This window comes from Paramisgurnus dabryanus, chromosome 20, assembly GCF_030506205.2.
Source record: "Paramisgurnus dabryanus chromosome 20, PD_genome_1.1, whole genome shotgun sequence".
Classification (NCBI taxonomy): Eukaryota; Metazoa; Chordata; class Actinopteri; order Cypriniformes; family Cobitidae; genus Paramisgurnus; species Paramisgurnus dabryanus.
Window position 1 is genome coordinate 4,525,213 of NC_133356.1, and position 17,560 is coordinate 4,542,772.

The 17,560-nt window shown below is 36.4% G+C and overlaps 2 protein-coding genes across 12 annotated transcripts in view; one reads left to right on the top strand and one right to left on the bottom strand.

Moving 5' to 3' along the window:
• Positions 1-15,572, bottom strand: part of lrrfip2 (leucine rich repeat (in FLII) interacting protein 2) — a 43,452-nt gene extending 27,880 nt beyond the window's left edge. For 5 of the 11 annotated variants that reach the window (XM_065296093.2, XM_065296091.2, XM_065296094.2 and 2 more), the window contains exons 1-6: positions 15,238-15,572; positions 12,976-13,117; positions 5,373-5,459; positions 2,668-2,727; positions 248-301; positions 111-158 (exon numbers count right to left, since the gene is read on the bottom strand). In XM_065296093.2, coding sequence (XP_065152165.1) covers positions 111-158; positions 248-301; positions 2,668-2,727; positions 5,373-5,459; positions 12,976-13,065 — 339 coding nt within the window. In that variant the 5' untranslated portion in view covers positions 13,066-13,117; positions 15,238-15,572. The remainder of the gene's footprint in view (positions 1-110; positions 159-247; positions 302-2,667; positions 2,728-5,372; positions 5,460-12,975; positions 13,118-15,237) is intronic. The other 6 variants (XM_065296097.2, XM_065296095.2, XM_065296098.2 and 3 more) reach the window with 3 other exon arrangements.
• Positions 15,573-16,346: 774 nt separating this feature from the next.
• mrpl14 (mitochondrial ribosomal protein L14) lies at positions 16,347-17,542 on the top strand. The gene is made up of 3 exons (XM_065296103.1): positions 16,347-16,446; positions 16,660-16,724; positions 17,038-17,542. Exons 2-3 carry the CDS (start codon positions 16,666-16,668, stop codon positions 17,402-17,404), a joined length of 426 nt encoding a protein of 141 aa, XP_065152175.1. The 5' UTR covers positions 16,347-16,446; positions 16,660-16,665; the 3' UTR covers positions 17,405-17,542.
• Positions 17,543-17,560: the final 18 nt, after the last annotated feature.

Sequence of the window (17,560 nt, forward strand, 5' to 3'; positions counted from 1 at the left end):
TATAAATATGATACTTTACATGAATATGCCCAACAAGCAACTACCGGTAATAAAATCACAAAAAAACTACACTGATGAACAACTCCAGCTAATGAAAGTCCATCACACACCCTGTAACTTCCAACACTGCGGACCGATGCCGTGTCATCATTCAATGCCTGTTCGTATAAAAATAAGGATGACATTAAAATAAGACAGAAAAATGAGAGGAGAAAGCAGACAGAAAGCAAGATGAGGAGATACAGACCCGTCGACTATGGCTACTGGAATGATGACCATATCGGGCTTTATCTGCATCAGCCTGAAATGATGAAATGAAGTTGATACAGGAGACAGAAGAGCGGTTCATATGTTAAGACGGTTTTCACGGTTAGACTTCACCTGCACACTTAACACATGCTTATGATTAAAGCTGTCACGATTATGAAATTTGCCTAATAAATTGTGATGATTAATTGCCTGTTTAAGGGCTTTGACGATTATGATGATTAATTGTCTGTTTTATTTGTTTGATAATTAATTCTAATAAAAAAAATTATTTGTTTATGAAACTTTTTTCAAACATTGTTGTGATTATTTAAATTAAATCTTTTGCAAGGTGTACCTGGCAGTAAATATTAATACACATAACACATATTTAAAAGTAATATGAAACTGTCCCTGCGCTGCAGCTCCCCCTTGTGTTTTTTAGAGAGATGCACAATCATTGTGGTGATCTGAAATCATCCCGATGGGGACAAACAATTGCGATGAGACGATTATTAAATCATTGTGACAGCCCTACTTATGATCTACAAAAACGCAGGGCATACTATTTTATTAATTATCAGCAACAAGCCTATTAAGACTGGGACATATAGCTTGTACACTTACATCTCAAAATGTATGTATTTGCTTTAGATTTGTGATTAATTTTTCTACTGCATTGGAAATCCAATTCAAAACATTGCATGCAGTTAGTAAAAAAATGTATAAATATAGCTTAAACAAAATAATGCACTAAGATACGCAGTTGATGCATCATGTATAGGACAGTGAATGTCCAAATAATGTGGCGATCACAATACTGCGTTTACCGTAAAAATATTGTTTCTAATTTCAATAATGCTCTTTATATTCTTTCAATAATGCCGTCTTTTCAATTTCGGCCCAGAATTTTCATTTCTGTGCATCACCGAAAATGTTTTTCCAAAATTGGTCTTTTACAAATAATCAACTAATATTTGTCTCTTCTTGCACTATAAAGTTGCTGTGAAAGCTACTTTAATATCAGACAAAATGCGAATACTGAGATACTGTTTATGCATTCAACACTGTAACAAACACTGACTTCTTTAAAGAAAGAGAACCCAACAATATACAGACATTTGTCATAGAAAAATGTGAGCTTTTAAATGTTTATGATCCGCCAATAAACTGCATATTTCAACACATCAAAATAAATAAGACTTAACATAAATCTAGAAGCATAGTTCTGATTTAACACCATGTTGCATGATGAAAATGTATAGGGCTGCAAAACGATTAATCGCGACTAATCGTTTGCAGAATAAAAAAGTTTTGTTTTATGCATGTGTGTGTGCTGTGTTTAATAATTATATATAAATATAATATTATTAAACACAGCACACACACATACATAAAACAAAACTTTTATTATATATAATAAATACACAGATGCAAATATATTTTAAATAAATATTTGCATGTGTATATTAGGGATGCTAAACAATTATCGCGATTAATCGTTAGCAGAATAAAAGTTTTTGTTTACATCATATATGTGTGTGAACTGTGTATAATAACTTTGTATAAATAAATGTACACACATGCATGTATATGTTTAGAAATGTTTACATGTGTATATACATTTGTATATTTATGTATAATTTATATTATATATAAATACTTAATATATACATTTTTTCCTTAAAATTATACATGAATGTGTTCATATTTATATATATACATATTTATTATACACAGTTTACACACATATGTGATGTAAACAAAAACTTTTATTCTGCTAACGATTAATCGCGATTAATTGTTTAGCATCCCTAGTGTATATACATTTTTATATTTAAATATAATTTATATTATATACAATTATAAATACTTAATTTATAAATCTATTTTATTCTTAAAAATATACATGGATATGTGTGTATTTATATATACATAATTATTATACACAGTACACACATATATATGATGTAAACAAAAACTTTTATTCTGCAAAAAATAGTCATGATTAATTGTTTTGCAGCCCTACAAATTTCGTTATCATAATTGTATGCGCACACTGTACGCGCGCCGCCAGATTTTTGTAACCGTGCATACTATTTACGCGTAGGTTGCGCATGTGCCTACATGCGCATGCTTCAAACATCTGCACCTCGACCGTGCATGTACGTGTAAAAAAATAGACCATACTCTGGGCATAATAGATTCAAAACTATCCAAATACAATAGTCCAAAGACACAGCATGATCACAAAATGGTTTTAATAAACATAAAAAAAAAACATGCCTTTAACCACACAGTCAATTCAGATATATCATTAAATGTCAGAGAAAACATCTAAAACACACGCCCATCTGAACGCTTATTATTAGTTCAAGCAAAAGTACATGCAAGTCCAAACTAGCCTAATCTTTCTCATACCATCCATTGGTGGATTTGCCCCCATTTCCTGCTAGAGGAGGAGTGGTGATGGTAAGACTGCTGTGAGAGAGAAAGACAGCCACAACAAAAACACAAAGACTTCTATTAAAACTCAATGTGACAGAAAAGACTGTTCGGCGATTTGCAAAGTACTTGTGAATATTTATGAAAGTGAAAGGCATTTGCACAAAAGAAAAAGGTGATACAAAGATGAAATGACGCATCCTGACAGTCCTGTATGTACTTGTGTAGCACATTTTTTAAAACCAGAAGTGTAAAGACCATTTGCAAACTCAAAAATAATGAAAGATTGAAAACAAAAGACTGACAAATCCAGCTAACACAGCCAAAATCATTCACATCTGTCTACAACTATTGAAAACACACTGAATCCTTACAGGTCTGTTTCCATTTACGTGCTTAGTTAGTCAGCTAGCTAAAATGTGTTTCAGGGAACAGAGAGCGTCTATTTTGGGTTGTGACATGATGTGTTTGTACATGTAGTTTCTTTTGTTAAGCAAAAATGTTTAAAACAGACAAGTAATTTACTCAAAAAATAAAAATAAAAAAACAATACTGTCATTCAGGTTTGGCTCCATGGCCTTAAAAGAGAGCTGATCATCTGCAATACATTAGAGATTTTCTAATAAAACAGACACTGTTTGAAAAACCTGTTGTGCTCCTGCTACAGGATTTTTGGCCCAAATTTACCCGATTTTCCCTCTGGTATGTTGGGTAGGAGACGCACGTCCCCTTGCTCGGCATGAACTTTCATTTCTTCGTTTAATATCATTCGAGTTGTCATTGGACTCTTTTATTGGTTCTAGAAAGCTTTTTTACCCGCTGCCGTTGCTCCATAAAGCAACAACCGTGTCGTCTTTGTTTGTTTGCCCCTTTTTCCGGCTAACCAGATGTATTTACACTTCCCCCTCCTGAAGTGGTTTGAGTGGTTGGATTTATATTCGCCTCGAAAACGTTTCGGAGGGCATTTACACCTAGCTATCCGATCAGAGAAAAACGCATGAAGTGACCAGGTGCAAAAAGCCACTTAGACCTCTATCAGTTCCGATATTTTTTACAGACATGACATTACAGATCAAATCTTACACCTCCCAATCTGCTGAATCGGGCTGCTTTCTACATTAAACCATCATGCATTTAAAATGTCAACTACATTTTGTGACAATATCAGGGCTCAACAAAAAGGACTGCCCGGTTGCCTGGGGCAAGCGTGAGAGACGTTCGGGCCAGTAAAAAGATTTGTCACTTGCCCGATCGGGCCAGTGCTTCATCCTCAGTCACTAAAATATAAAGTATATCGCTATCTGAAATATTACCAAAGCCGGCGTTACAGCGACGCAGGAAGTATGGCAAGGAAAACGCTTCTCAGGGAACAACAGTTACATACGTAACCAGAGACGTTTTAATTTGTAAAACACAACTATGCAAAAAAGCATTTTGGTATGAATCAACATTCGCATACAGAAGATATAAGCATTTAAAGCAAACAGTTTAGCACGTGAATTTTTATGATATTAACCTACACTAAGGGAATAATATGTTTTTTTCCCCAGAAAACTTGAATAAAATAGATTCAAGCACTTTCAATGACCTGTATCTATGTACGTATATTTTCAAAAACTTCCCAGGGCCTTGATTTTTTTCCCCCAGATTCACAAAATTTCAAGGACCCGTGGGAACCCTGCTCTCGAGGCGCGCGCAAGCGGCTGCGTCGCCAAATTAAAAAGCTCTTCTAACACACAATGCTAATAGTTGTAAAGTTTGCTGAATCAGTGACACGTGCGCCGCTGGAGCGATGTAGTTTGACGCACCATTTGCTTATGGTACAAACATCTTTGTTTAGAGAGACGAGAAAGAGACGTAACAAGGTTAAGGTCAAAACCTCCTTAAAACTCCATGGTCATAGCACCTGTCAGATTTATCATATCTATATCTAGAGCTCCGTCTCTCATATACAAGTATTTATCCTGCCTGTAGGATTGTGCATATACTCATACCTGTTTATTTTACATATCACCTATTTTTAAAGTATTGTATGCATAAATACAAAATACACTGAATGCATAATACAGCATCAGTAGTCTATAAAATTAATAACTCAATTAAAAACAAGATTCTGTCTATCTTCCTTGCATTTTTACTTTAACAGCTTTAACTCTCCCATATTTTAAAACTGTGGTGAGTATCAAATTAAAATCTATAGTGAGTGGCAAATGTCTGCAAATTTTTATATTCCAAATACAATATAAACTGAAAAACATATATACCGTGAAATATACCGCTACCGTTAAATAAAATGACTCATTCCGTGAAATGGATTTATGCATTATGTAGTAGTTGCCCATTTCACATTATACAAGCCATAATGCATTACAGTTTTGCCCAAAGAAGGCATCTTAGAAAGCATAATTTTGCTGCCTAACAGCTTTTGCTTTAGAAAGTGCCTTAAAATACTATCTAAAATACTTAGACGGCTCATTAGCTTTTGAAGCAGAGCCATATCAGTTCACATATCAGTGAATTATTAACCAATCAATCTGCAGGCTAAAATAAAGGAATGAGGTCTATTTAACACACAGACGTGCTTCTACATTAACTTTGGACCAGAATCGCAGTAAAGATTTCCGTGGCTTTTTGGCAGCTGAAGTGTCTGTCGTTGTGTTTTATATGCTCACAGTAGTTACCTCTTTCTGTTGCCGCTCCAGTTCTTTCATCCGGATATCCCGGGCCTCCGCACGAGCAGCTCTCTTCGCGGCAAGCCTGGCCTCCGCCTGTACGTAAGAGGAAACATCTTAATAGATGCATGTATAATGCATTCAATATAGCCACTTATTATATAGCAAATGTTAAACAGCATTTGTCATTTTCAGTTTCTAACCTGTTCATGTAAATGAGGGTCGATCATGACATGGTCCAACATAGGATTATAATGGGCCAATAAAACACTGTACAAGTCACAGACAATGCATATAACAATATGAAAACAACCAGTACTTTAGAGACGTGGTATAAAAGTCAACAGCCAATCTTTTTTTTTCATTATTAAATCTATAAAACACATAAAAACAAAATGACTGAAAAGACAGACAGAATATCACACACATCTTATTATCTTTCTATTAATGCTTACTTTCTTTATAGTCCCAAAAAAATATCCAGATTTAAATAACTATGTATAACCATTTCTACAACATTGGTAGTAACTCAATTCGTCTGCTTTGTCTGTATATAAGTGAGGTATTATCCTGACATGAAGACCACGACCATCATTAACTTACCTGAATTTAAAGATGGAGCACAGAAATTCAATTACTTTTAATATTACATTTCTTTATAAAACAAATACTAATGCTACTTTCTTCACTGTTGCCGATACTGGTATTGAGATATAAGGTTTGTCAGAATGATGGTTTAAAGTTCACATAAGGCAAAAAGACGTCAGAGACGTGGCACAGTGAATAACACTTCTTTCAAATGACTCAAAGGTCAAGAATTCAAATCTGATGTGAAGTATTGTTCGAAATACTTTTACCACTCTTTCTCTCTTAATGGTCCTGTAAATAAAAAGCTTACGAGCCCATTAAAATAATAAACATAGTTTCCATTTGACTACAAACAATGATGTGAAAACAACAGCAATACATACAGATGATAAAAATAAGCCCTGGTGGGGTCGGTATCCTTGTAAACTTAAAAGGAAGGCCTCAAACCTAAAGTATCTACCAAATGGCTGAAATCACAAACATCACCTTTAACAGTCTGCAAAAAACAACAAACATGATTCAGCGGTGTCTAATTTAAGATCAACACCTCGCCCCCTGACTATAAAACACACACAGAGCTCACTAGACTCCAGGTAAACATACATCTCACTTACATTCCTCATGAGATACAAACAAGCAATCTGATCTACATTTCCCAATAAATCATCACGTATAATATTGAAAATAATTATGCAAATTACATCAACTGACTGCACAAATTTATTTAAATACAAACCGAGAGGGCAAGGAGGGTAAGCCTGGTATGTGTGTGTGTGGGATTCAAACCTGGCTCTTTTACTCAGCACCTGTTGAGCTGTCTGACAGTTTGACCTGCTCACCAAAGCGGCTCAGCTGAACCCAGTGTCTCAGACTCTATCTATAGACCAGCAGATCCTCAATCATGAGACAGCAACACGAAATCTGAGCGGAGGTTCACGCTACACATACACACACCCTCCAACAAACAGCCATTTATACAGATACAGTCATACTGTATTTTGCTGAACAACCACCTTATTGTCTGACAGACCTATTGAGGTGACATGAACTGTCTATATAATAGTAATACTAATAATTCACATATGAGGTCACAATAAAATGCAAAGTGACCTTATTGCCATAGTTTGTTATTTAACTAGTTAAAACATCATGCACGTTGGTGGTAAAGCATTGCATTAGCAACCCAACAATCATGGTTTAATTCCAAGGGAACACATATACTGAAAAAATGCATGGATCGAATGCACTGCAAGATGCATTGGATAAAAGCATGCTTTTTGTTTCCAGTGTAGATTGGGTGTAACCTCATAAGCAAATTACACTTCACCGACTGCTTTTTATTACATGCAACATAAAAATCCTGCATACAGCATCATAAAAGTTGCATATCGCAATGTGAAATTCACGCACCCCAAGTGGACATTACAGGGTCATGCAGAAGCTACCAGTAATAGCAAAAGAAATCTCACACCTTGTCCTACATACACAGGCATCTTCTGTCATTTTGTGGCTAATGGACCACATAAATCAAATCGCTTTTGACTGGCCAGTAACAAACGTGATCTCCAAAAGAGGTTGCACAGATCAAATGTCACCACCAAAAATCACCCCAAAATCAAATTCCAGGCTTGCATTTAACTTTCTGTTAACAATTTATACCTAGACCTATAAGAGGTGGAGCCAAGTTTGTGCGTTTCAAAAGTTTTATGTGCGTTCTGTCATAGGTGGAGCACGATTCATAATCTTTGGACTGACTGGGTGGAGCGAGTGCACTTCCGGATAATGTCAGCCCATACAGTAGAGCTAAAAGCTTATGCCCTAATGTAATGGATGAGCTCGTAATTCAGCTTCTGTAAGCTTTAAAACACGTTCTGAATTTTAGATTATGTAAGTGAACAGTGCATAGGACATAAATGATGTCAGTTCACTTTTAAAGAATTAGGATGCCTGTATAAATCATCCACGAGCCTTGCAGCAATCGAAGTTTCACTTCTGTATGAAAACACACACCATGTAGATTTCTCTGTTCCCTCTTTATAATGTCCACATTTAGCCATGGAGAGATTACAGCATGAATTTGTTATTTCAGTGACAGATTCAGGAGTACTGACGGGAAACAACTGTCTTCCACTTCCTTCACAGTTTCTCACATGAGACCACACGCTCAATATTGAGCAAACAATTGGCTGGAAAATGTGTTTTATTGAATGTGTCAGCAACCTACTGTTGATTTTGTATTTCACCCAACACGGGAATGTTGCGATAAAATATTTAAATCAAACTTTGTGTGGTAGATGCAGTACAAGTTTACAAGTTTATGTACTTTATGTAGATAATTGCTTAACACAGGAACCAAAAAATGTCTTATGAGTAGCAAATAACACACAACTTACAACATCAAGAGCACTATTTGGATGAGGCAGGCTGTCCCTGAGGCGGTTAGGTAAATTCAACGTGTGTTAGACAGATACTTTCCTGTCGAAAATTGCACACGTCTGCGTTTTCCGCATACAAAAATTTAGTAGCAAGTAATTTTCCTTTTCTCGTAAAACACTTCTCTCTGACTCATTACATGTCTTTTTAACTCGATGTCTCATGATAAGGCTCAGCAATACATTTAAATATATGCATTTTTGCAGGCACTTCTATCCAAGGTGACTTTACAAGGTTTGCATTTTTATCAGTATGGGTGTTTTCCTGGGTTTAAAGCCACGGCCTTTTTTCCCAATTGGTTCGTTACGAACAGAAACACTATTTTAACGTTTCCGGTTTTCGGTTCAACCCTAAAATTGACGTTCCTGAACTGGTTAAAACAAAAAATAAAGTTCCCGAACCGGTTAATAACGTTCCATGTCAGCTGTGGTACATACAAATAAGTAGGCTGATCAATTGTACATTAAAGGTGTAGCGGAGGATTTTCTCGAATTTTAGAAAAAAAAACGCTTCTCCACTTTTTAAAAAAAATGCAATTGCGCAAAAGTCCTCATTGACAACTAGGAGGACCAATAATCTTGATGATCCACCCAGAAAAAGAAAATCCTCCGCAATACCTTTAAACTTAAATTATTAGTCTACATAATTTTCCTTAAGTCTCTTTCTTGTCATCAAACATTAAAAAAAGGCTACGTAAGCGGCATAACTGTAATTCTGACATGCCTACATTTGTTTCAGCATTATACATGAATTAAAGGAACAGTATGTAGGATTGTGGCCAAAACTGGTATTGCAATCACAAAACGTGTGGCTAAAACTGGTACTGCAATCACACAGCTGGTGGCCAATATACCAAACGACAACATAAACATTAGTTGAGGGCTGCAACTCCACTTTTTAAATGACAATATCCTGGCCGGACCGCTGTTGTGAGTGATAGAAGTATTTGAAATGAAAATGATTTCTTAATGTCTAGTGACATTTCAGGGCCATTTAATGATTAATTGATATAAATTTCTTACATACTGTTCCTTTAAGACAAGGACAATAATTTCTACCGTGTCGTTTATTGGCAAGCAACTTAAAGAAATGTTTTTTATTAGAAAAAGAATACTGTGGTATTTCGAGATCATTTATTATTTATGTTTGTATGTGTCCTGTCAAGAACAGAAAGATTGTTTGCTTGCTTTTTGAAACGCGTCTCTCCGTGTTTGCACTTTTGAGTGCACTTAAAGGTGCAGTGTGTAAATTTTAGCAGCATCTAGTGATGAGGTTGTGAATTGCAACCAACGGCTCAGTCCACTGCTCACCTCTTGCTTTTGAAACACATACGGTAGCCACCACCGGACAAACAGGTCATCATTGGAGACAACTTAGTAAAAAAGTTTGTCTGTTAAGGGCTTCTGTAGAAACATAGCTGCACAAAATGACGGCTTCCATGTAAGGCGACCCTCTGTTTATGTAGATAAAACGTCTCATTCTAAGGCAATAAACACATAATAGTTCAATACGAAGGGTCTTTATACACCCCTGATAATTTAGTTTTGTATATTATTTTGCATGTCTGTCAAGAGATCCTTCTGAAACTTACACACTGCACCTTTAAACACACGCACACACAGACCGAGGACGAATTCAAACGACACTTCGGGAAGAAGTCGCTCCACATAAAGTGAAAATTACGTTGTTAGTGCTTTTTTTGCCAAATGTATTTAATGGACTACAGTATGAGACACAGTAGCGCAACTCACTTTAGCGCCTTTTTGCGATTAAATTGTTTAAAATCACTTAAGTGTTATGCGGCTTTCACATAGGAAGCGTTGCGCGCTGCGTTGCGCTATGAAACCCATTCATTTCAATGGCTTGCGGCGCGCAAGGGCGGTTTGTTGCTTGCGCTCACGCTGCGGTAAAAGTTCAAAATAGTTTAACTTTTGCGCTGCGCTCTGTGACGATTATCCGCGCGGCCATTAGAAACGGGGCGTCCAAACAAAATGGACGAAGAGCTTATACTCAGGTCTAGCCAGCAGAGCACAAGCGGCGATCGCAGCGCACACCTCTTCCTATGTGAAAGCCGCTTTAACATTTGCAAGCCTTTGAACCACGAGCAAATGATCAACTTTTACCCTATTTGGGCTTGAGTAGGCTACTTGCTAGTGGCAAGCTTCTCATTTCTCTGATGACCAGAAGTAAACTTAACAGTCATATTGCACAGAAATCTTGTCAAAGAACGAAAAAAGTGGTTACCATTATTTTAAATAAATGATTCTGCTCTGGAACATATATAATTTTTAAAGTTTCATTTCTGTTGCTTGCAAAACATAAAAAGTTTTTGGTTTTCATTTTCGTTCCGTGAACAGGTTCAAAGCCTTGTTTTAAACCCATGACCTTTTGCACTGTTAACACTAAATGCTCTTCCACTGAGCTATAAAGAAACAATACGATAACGCGGGTCATCATATTTAGTCACATGAGGGCTTGATAATTATAAATTTGGGTGAACATAATTTCAGCAGGAAGTCTTCCCGAGCACAGCTGCGGTAGAAGTGAAAGCTTTTTGCTCATGCGAGTGATGGGCTCACACATGTGTGGCGCTAAAATATCTGAGACAAGTCCATACTGGCTGCTCCCCGATGAATCTTTAAGTCAAACTTCATCAGCTGCAGCTCCAACTGGCAGAACCTGAACGTCTACATATTGACACATCACAACAGAGCAATGACTGACAATACAATACAGTCCAAGGCGGTATGGACATCAATGGAGCTCTGCTATTTAGATGTTAGATTAGATGTCCACCACAGGTTCTTTTATTCTTGTTTGTTACCTAAAATCAATCACAATCGAAGACGTTATAATGACACAGTGGTGACAACGTTAAAAGCGCCATTGTCATTTCTCAGCGGTTACACCAAACTGGTCAATAAATAAGACCGTCCCTACTGTGTCAACCAAATGCCATTTTCTTTGCAACCCCACCCTCCAAAGATATGTCAGCAGCCTAAACACACACAATGACTGACAGGAGAGCATTTCTGATTTTTTAAAAAATGCAGCCCACGGTACTGAGACCTGCATGGTGTTTAAATCCTCAAGGGCAGTGGTTCTCAAACTAGGGGCGTGAGGGGGAGTTTTATGACATTTTATAAAATACATTAATTTATCAAAAATTCTGTGTAATTAAACCTAAGGAAAAATAAGGGTACTAATCAACATCACTACATTGTATAATTTTAAATGTTTTGTTTAATTCAAAAGTTTTGGAATGTCTATCTCATTAATTTTCTTTGGGGGTGCCACTTAAGGATGCACAGTACACAACGGGGGGCCGTACGCCGAAAACGTTTGAGAAACACTGCTCTAGGGTCACAGAAACAGGTGCAATTTATTTTTAGTGATTTACTCGCCCTAACGTTTGCAATGATTTAAATGCATTTCCTTTCTGCAATGGAAGACCAAGATTTTCCAAAGTCTTAGAGCAATTCCATGCTTCCAGGTTTTTACCAAAGTTTTTAACCATACTGATATCACGGATGTCAATGTTAAGGGCCAGTTTTACTAACAGCTTGCACCAGCGCAAACGCATCCTTTGATAATAATGTCAGGATTTACTAAAGAAAATTTGCATAAAAAAGGCATAAACACCCCTTTATTTGCCCCCTTCAGTTAATCTAACCCCTAGTGCCTTAAATGCCAATTAAAGTTTTTAAACTTTATAGGTTTTTTAGGTAAGTGCAGGTTTCAGAATTGCCAAAACAGAGAAATGTCACATCAATAACGTATTCCTTATAAATGCGCACATAAAAATTTAAATAAATATTAAATGTTATTTGAAGACTCATCCCTTCTCCATTTGTTGGGTATATGGCATCTGGATTGCGCATCTTAATTCATAGAAATCCTATATAGTAAGTAAAACTTGTCCTTTTTTGTCACATATATGAAAAGGTTTCCCGGACAGGGTTTATCCAAGTCCAAGACTTTGAGCTGCTTAAATTTAAAAACACCTTGTCCTGACTAATTTTAACATATATCGGTGACATTGTTTTGTCTCAAGATGCACACCTGTAGTGTTTTTGGCAAGGTATGTTTGTAAAAACTTCTTAAATGACCTAATATTGCCCCGTCCCTGCTAATGTTCAAAAAGCACCTAAAAACATTTCTTTGCACTGACTCCTTTGTCCCCTAACTCCCCCCTCCCACTTTGTTAAGCGACCTTGGGTACCATGAAAGGTGCTATATAAGTCTAAGTTATTATTATTAATATTAATAAGACCTAGTCCTGGATTAGCCTAAACCCTGTCCGGGAAACCGCCCCTATATTTCCTTGATCTACAATAGAAAACATGAGTAACGACTCTTTCTGATGTCTGGAATCATCATGGGTTTGGGAAAAAAAAAACAGATAGTTCAGTATATTAATAATAAATACAATCTCTAAGAATTTTACATTTTTGAATGAAAATGTAACATCCATAAAGCCGGAATTGCTTCTTATCAGTTTGGAATGACCGAACTTTCTCTTATGATATACACTTCAATGTGGTCACGGTAAACCGCTAGGCACAAGGTAAAATAGACAGGGGTTACAAACCTCTCTGGCTATGCTGCTCAGAGCCTCATCCTCAGCTGAGAAACGGTCTTTAATCGGGGCACGTTTCCGACCTGATCCTGGTGTCCCCATGTCAGCAGCAGCTCCACAGCCAAATAAGATTCAATCTTCTACCTGTAATATTCTGCAGAAGACAAAATGTTATAAAAAGACATTGTAGTAATCACTGGACTATTTGAAAGATGGCCTATAAACACTTATATGTATGCATTTGGTGGACGCTTTTATCTTAAGCGACTTTTTGGCATTACAAGGTATACATTTTATCAGCAGATGTGAAGGACACCCATGACCTTTTGCGCTGCTAATGCAATGCGCTACCAATTGAGATACAGGAACACAATGCACTATACAATACAATCATACCACTTTTGACATAACACCCCAGGTGAAAAAGAAGTACACTTCCATAGTGTACTTAAAGTGCTATTTTGGCGCACTAATTTTGTACTTAATATACTACAAATTCTTCTAGTACTTCTTAAAGGAATAGTCTACTCATTTTCAATATTAAAATATGTTATTACCTTAACTAAGAAGAGTTGATACATCCCTCTATCATCTGTGTGCGTGCACGTAAGCGCTGGAGCGTGCTGCGACACTTCGATAGCATTTAGCTTAGCCCCATTCATTCAATGCTGCCATTTAGAGATAAAGTTAGAAGTGACCAAACACATCAACGTTTTTCCTATTTAAGACGAGTAGTTATACGAGCAAGTTTGGTGGTACAAAATAAAACGTAGCGCTTTTCTAAGCAGATTTAAAAGAGGAACTATATTGTATGGCGGAACAGCACTTTTGGGAGTACTTCAACTCGCCTGAAGTTTTTTTTAAATGTGTTTAGGTACCAATTATAGTAATTGAACCCATCTTTGTATGAAAGTTGGGTTCAAGTTTAATACAAGTGTTAAATAAATATTTTTTAATACAGAGATATTATGTTATTATGTAAGTGCATTTTAGTTTATATTCATGGTGTCTCAAAATAGCACAAATAAGTACACTCAGATAATATTACATCTTAAGAAGTACTAAAGATAAATTTGTAGTATATTAAGTACAAATTTCATGTGTGAAAATAGAGCACTTTAAGTATATTATGGAAGTGTAAACTTTTTCACCTGAAAATGAATAGTACACTGCTCTGGCTTCAGTAGAGTTTTTACAACGCAGGACTGTTAGACTCAGCAAATGCGAACAGATCTGGGGCACCATTCACTTTCAAAGTATTTTTTTCCTACAATGGAAGTCAATGGTGCCCCAGATCTGCTGTCACAAACATTCTTCAGCAGAACAAAGAGATGTATATATAATATTTTCATTTTTGAATGAACTATCGCTTTAAGCAGGACTTCAGCCATCCGAGTGTGTTATTTCATAAAACATTACAAATGCAGGCTAAACAATGTAAGTTAGATAAGCCTGTCCTCACACACTATCACTATACACCCACAAATAGAGGCTTTAGTCATGTGTGTCCGGCTTCAGAGATGATGAACACCAGACACACAAACCACAACACAGGGCTCATAATAAAATGTGACAAAGCAGAGAAATATCACAGGCATGGGGCACAAGTTTGGCAAGGTTTAAAACGTGCCTATGGTTTTAGTTTTATTCTTTAAATACTTTCAGATTCATCTGTTTGTATTCGTCACTTGCAAAATATCATACGCAATAAACAATTTGTTTTACATAGACAAACGACATCAGCCTTACTGAACTTGATACAAGGTTTTATCTGTTACCAGCACATTGTGTTGTTTGTATTTGGCATCATCGTTGCCTTTGTATGTATTATTGGGTAAATATAAACTTGTAGTCGCCCTTTCGGAAGTTTCAATTACATTTAATGTAAACTGCTCTATAAATAAAATCTATATTTACATTGATATTTCAGCTGAGGTGCTAAATATAAACCAACACTCATTCAGCTGCGTGCCAGATTAAGTTCAAGTACTTTTTTGCCGAATGTCACTAAATACCAAAAGAGCTACGATAGTTAAACGCATCAGGTATCCATTCAACAAAGTTGGGTGAAATATAAAAAAAACATGAAATAAGCAACGTTAACGTTACATTCAGCATAAGTGACTGAAGTTAGCTGTTAGCTTGCTAGCATGTCCTCAACGGCATAAAGTGAGTAAATGTCACTCAATGCTATTTCTCTTAATTCACGCGTTTAGATTCAGTGACCTGACTGGACTTTCAGCAAAGATGGTTCCTTTAGATCCAATTTCTTACCGTTTCTGTCCGTCACTACTCCGATAGGGACTACGGTCGGTTCTGACTGACTGGGACCCGGGCGAGCTCCCGCTGCCCAAACGCGAGCGCGCGTCTCGTGCTCGAAACTGTTTCGATGTATGTGTGCGCGCGAGCTTGTTGTGTGACAGCCGCGAACTGACACTGCCCGACCCGTCACCTCAAACTTTAACAGTACGGCTAATTATTAAGTACTTTTTCAAAGTCTTTAAATAAGCGTGTCACAGCTATAAGGTTTAACCTAATCTTAGAAGATGATTAAGATAATAAAATCGCCTGTGATTTTCACGCTCTTGACAGTTTGAGGTGTTTTTTCCAGAAATTCCCGGATGTGAAGGGGCGTGGCTTTAATCAAACAGTAACCGTAGCTTTAAGCATAACAATTTACTGTAGTCTCAACAAAAAATCTAACCTGTTTATTCAATTTCTACGATGAACGTTGAAACAAATGATCTGCATGTCATTGATTGTAACTTTACACTTATCGTGGTTAAATATTTAAATCCAACCAGAACACTATGCATGAATGAATATTTCTAGTCCACTAATGACCTCTAGCTGTTGATTTCAAAACGTCACCAGAAGTTACATTAATCTTATGTATGCTATAAATAAAATAATCAATAAATACTTGCAAAAATAAATAAATTTATATAATGCACACAGAAATGATATTTATTACACTGTGCAATGTAATAAATATCCATGACTACATTCTTATAAATAATCTAAAGATATATATACTTATAGGACATTTAATTTTAGTTGCATTCTCTATGTTCTTATTGTTTTAATTTTATACGAACAAATTATGTAACAGTTTAAGATTTTGTTTTATTTTGGGGGCTTACTGATGTCAATAGCACCGCCAGCCCTGCAGGTGGAGCTAATGATCAGTTCGTTTCCACGCATGCCAACTAATAGAAATAACGTCGATATCCACTAATAGGACCTTTTATTTTAGTTGCATCCTCTATGTTCTTATTATTTTTATTTTATACGAACAACATATGTGATCAAAATTTTGTTTATTTTAGCCGGGTACTGATGTGAATAGCACCGCCAGCCCTACAGGTGGCGCTAATGATCAGCTAGTTTCCACGCATGCCCACTAAAAGAAATAACGTCGCCTTGATATGACGTGCAATAGAGTTGTGCGTGACATTGGTGTGGTGTGAATGATCTAAACAGGTATTTTTATCAATTTATTTATATTTTACATCATAACAATAACATCCTGGCAAGTAGTGAAATAGATGCTCACGTTGAAGCTTTGTAAGCATTTAAAACCAGTCTGAGAGATCATTTAAAGGTGTTTTCCATCAGATTTCTCATAATTGCTGTTCGAAATGAATTAAAACGCGTTTCTAATAAAGAACATTTTCGCTTTTGTTTTCTTCTCAGGTCAATATGGCCTTGTCGTTATCTGGGATGATTCTGCCCAAGCTGATACAGCAAAGAGCTTTCAGGTAAATATTTTGTCTTCTTGTGCGTGTTCTATAAAACATAAGGACATTATTAAGCCGGCATGGTGACTTAAAAACTTGGGGTTTTGTAGATTGAAGCTACACATTTGAATGTAGGATCAAATATTTTGTTCTCAACATATGGTTGAGTCATAGTCATTTACAATATATTATAAACATTACATTAACAAATTTGGTTTAACCAGATCATGTTAAATGTATTGCCCTACTGTCATATTACTCCAAGCTATAATGCTATTTATCTTGCATGTCTATATCTGAAGAAGCACTATTATATTATCTAATCTCATTCCAGCGTCTCTGCAACTGTGGCTGCTATTCAGAAGTTAACTCGAGTGAGAGTGGTCGATAACAGCGCTCTTGGAAATGCCCAGCACCACCGTCCACCAAAAGTTATTCACGTTTACACCAAGAATGGAGTCGGTAAAGTGGGAGACAAAGTCTTACTGGCTATTAAAGGACAGAAGAAAAAAGCTCTCATAGTGGGTCAAAAGATGCCTGGAGCACGTATGACACCACGTTTTGACTCAAATAATGTTGTTTTAATTGAAGATAATGGAAACCCCACTGGGACTAGAATCAAAGCTCCTTTACCGACACATCTGCGCAAAATGGAGGGGGAATATTCGAAACTGATAGCCATTGCTCAACGATTAGTGTAGCTCCTTGTTTCTGTATTTTGGCAAATCCCTAATGTACCTTTTTCTATCATAATTTTTTGTCTGTAATATAACAAGACTTGTACTTTGCCCATCAAGAAGTCTGCTAATGTGACTGTTTAAAATAAAATGATTACAGTATTTGCTTAAGTACTGATA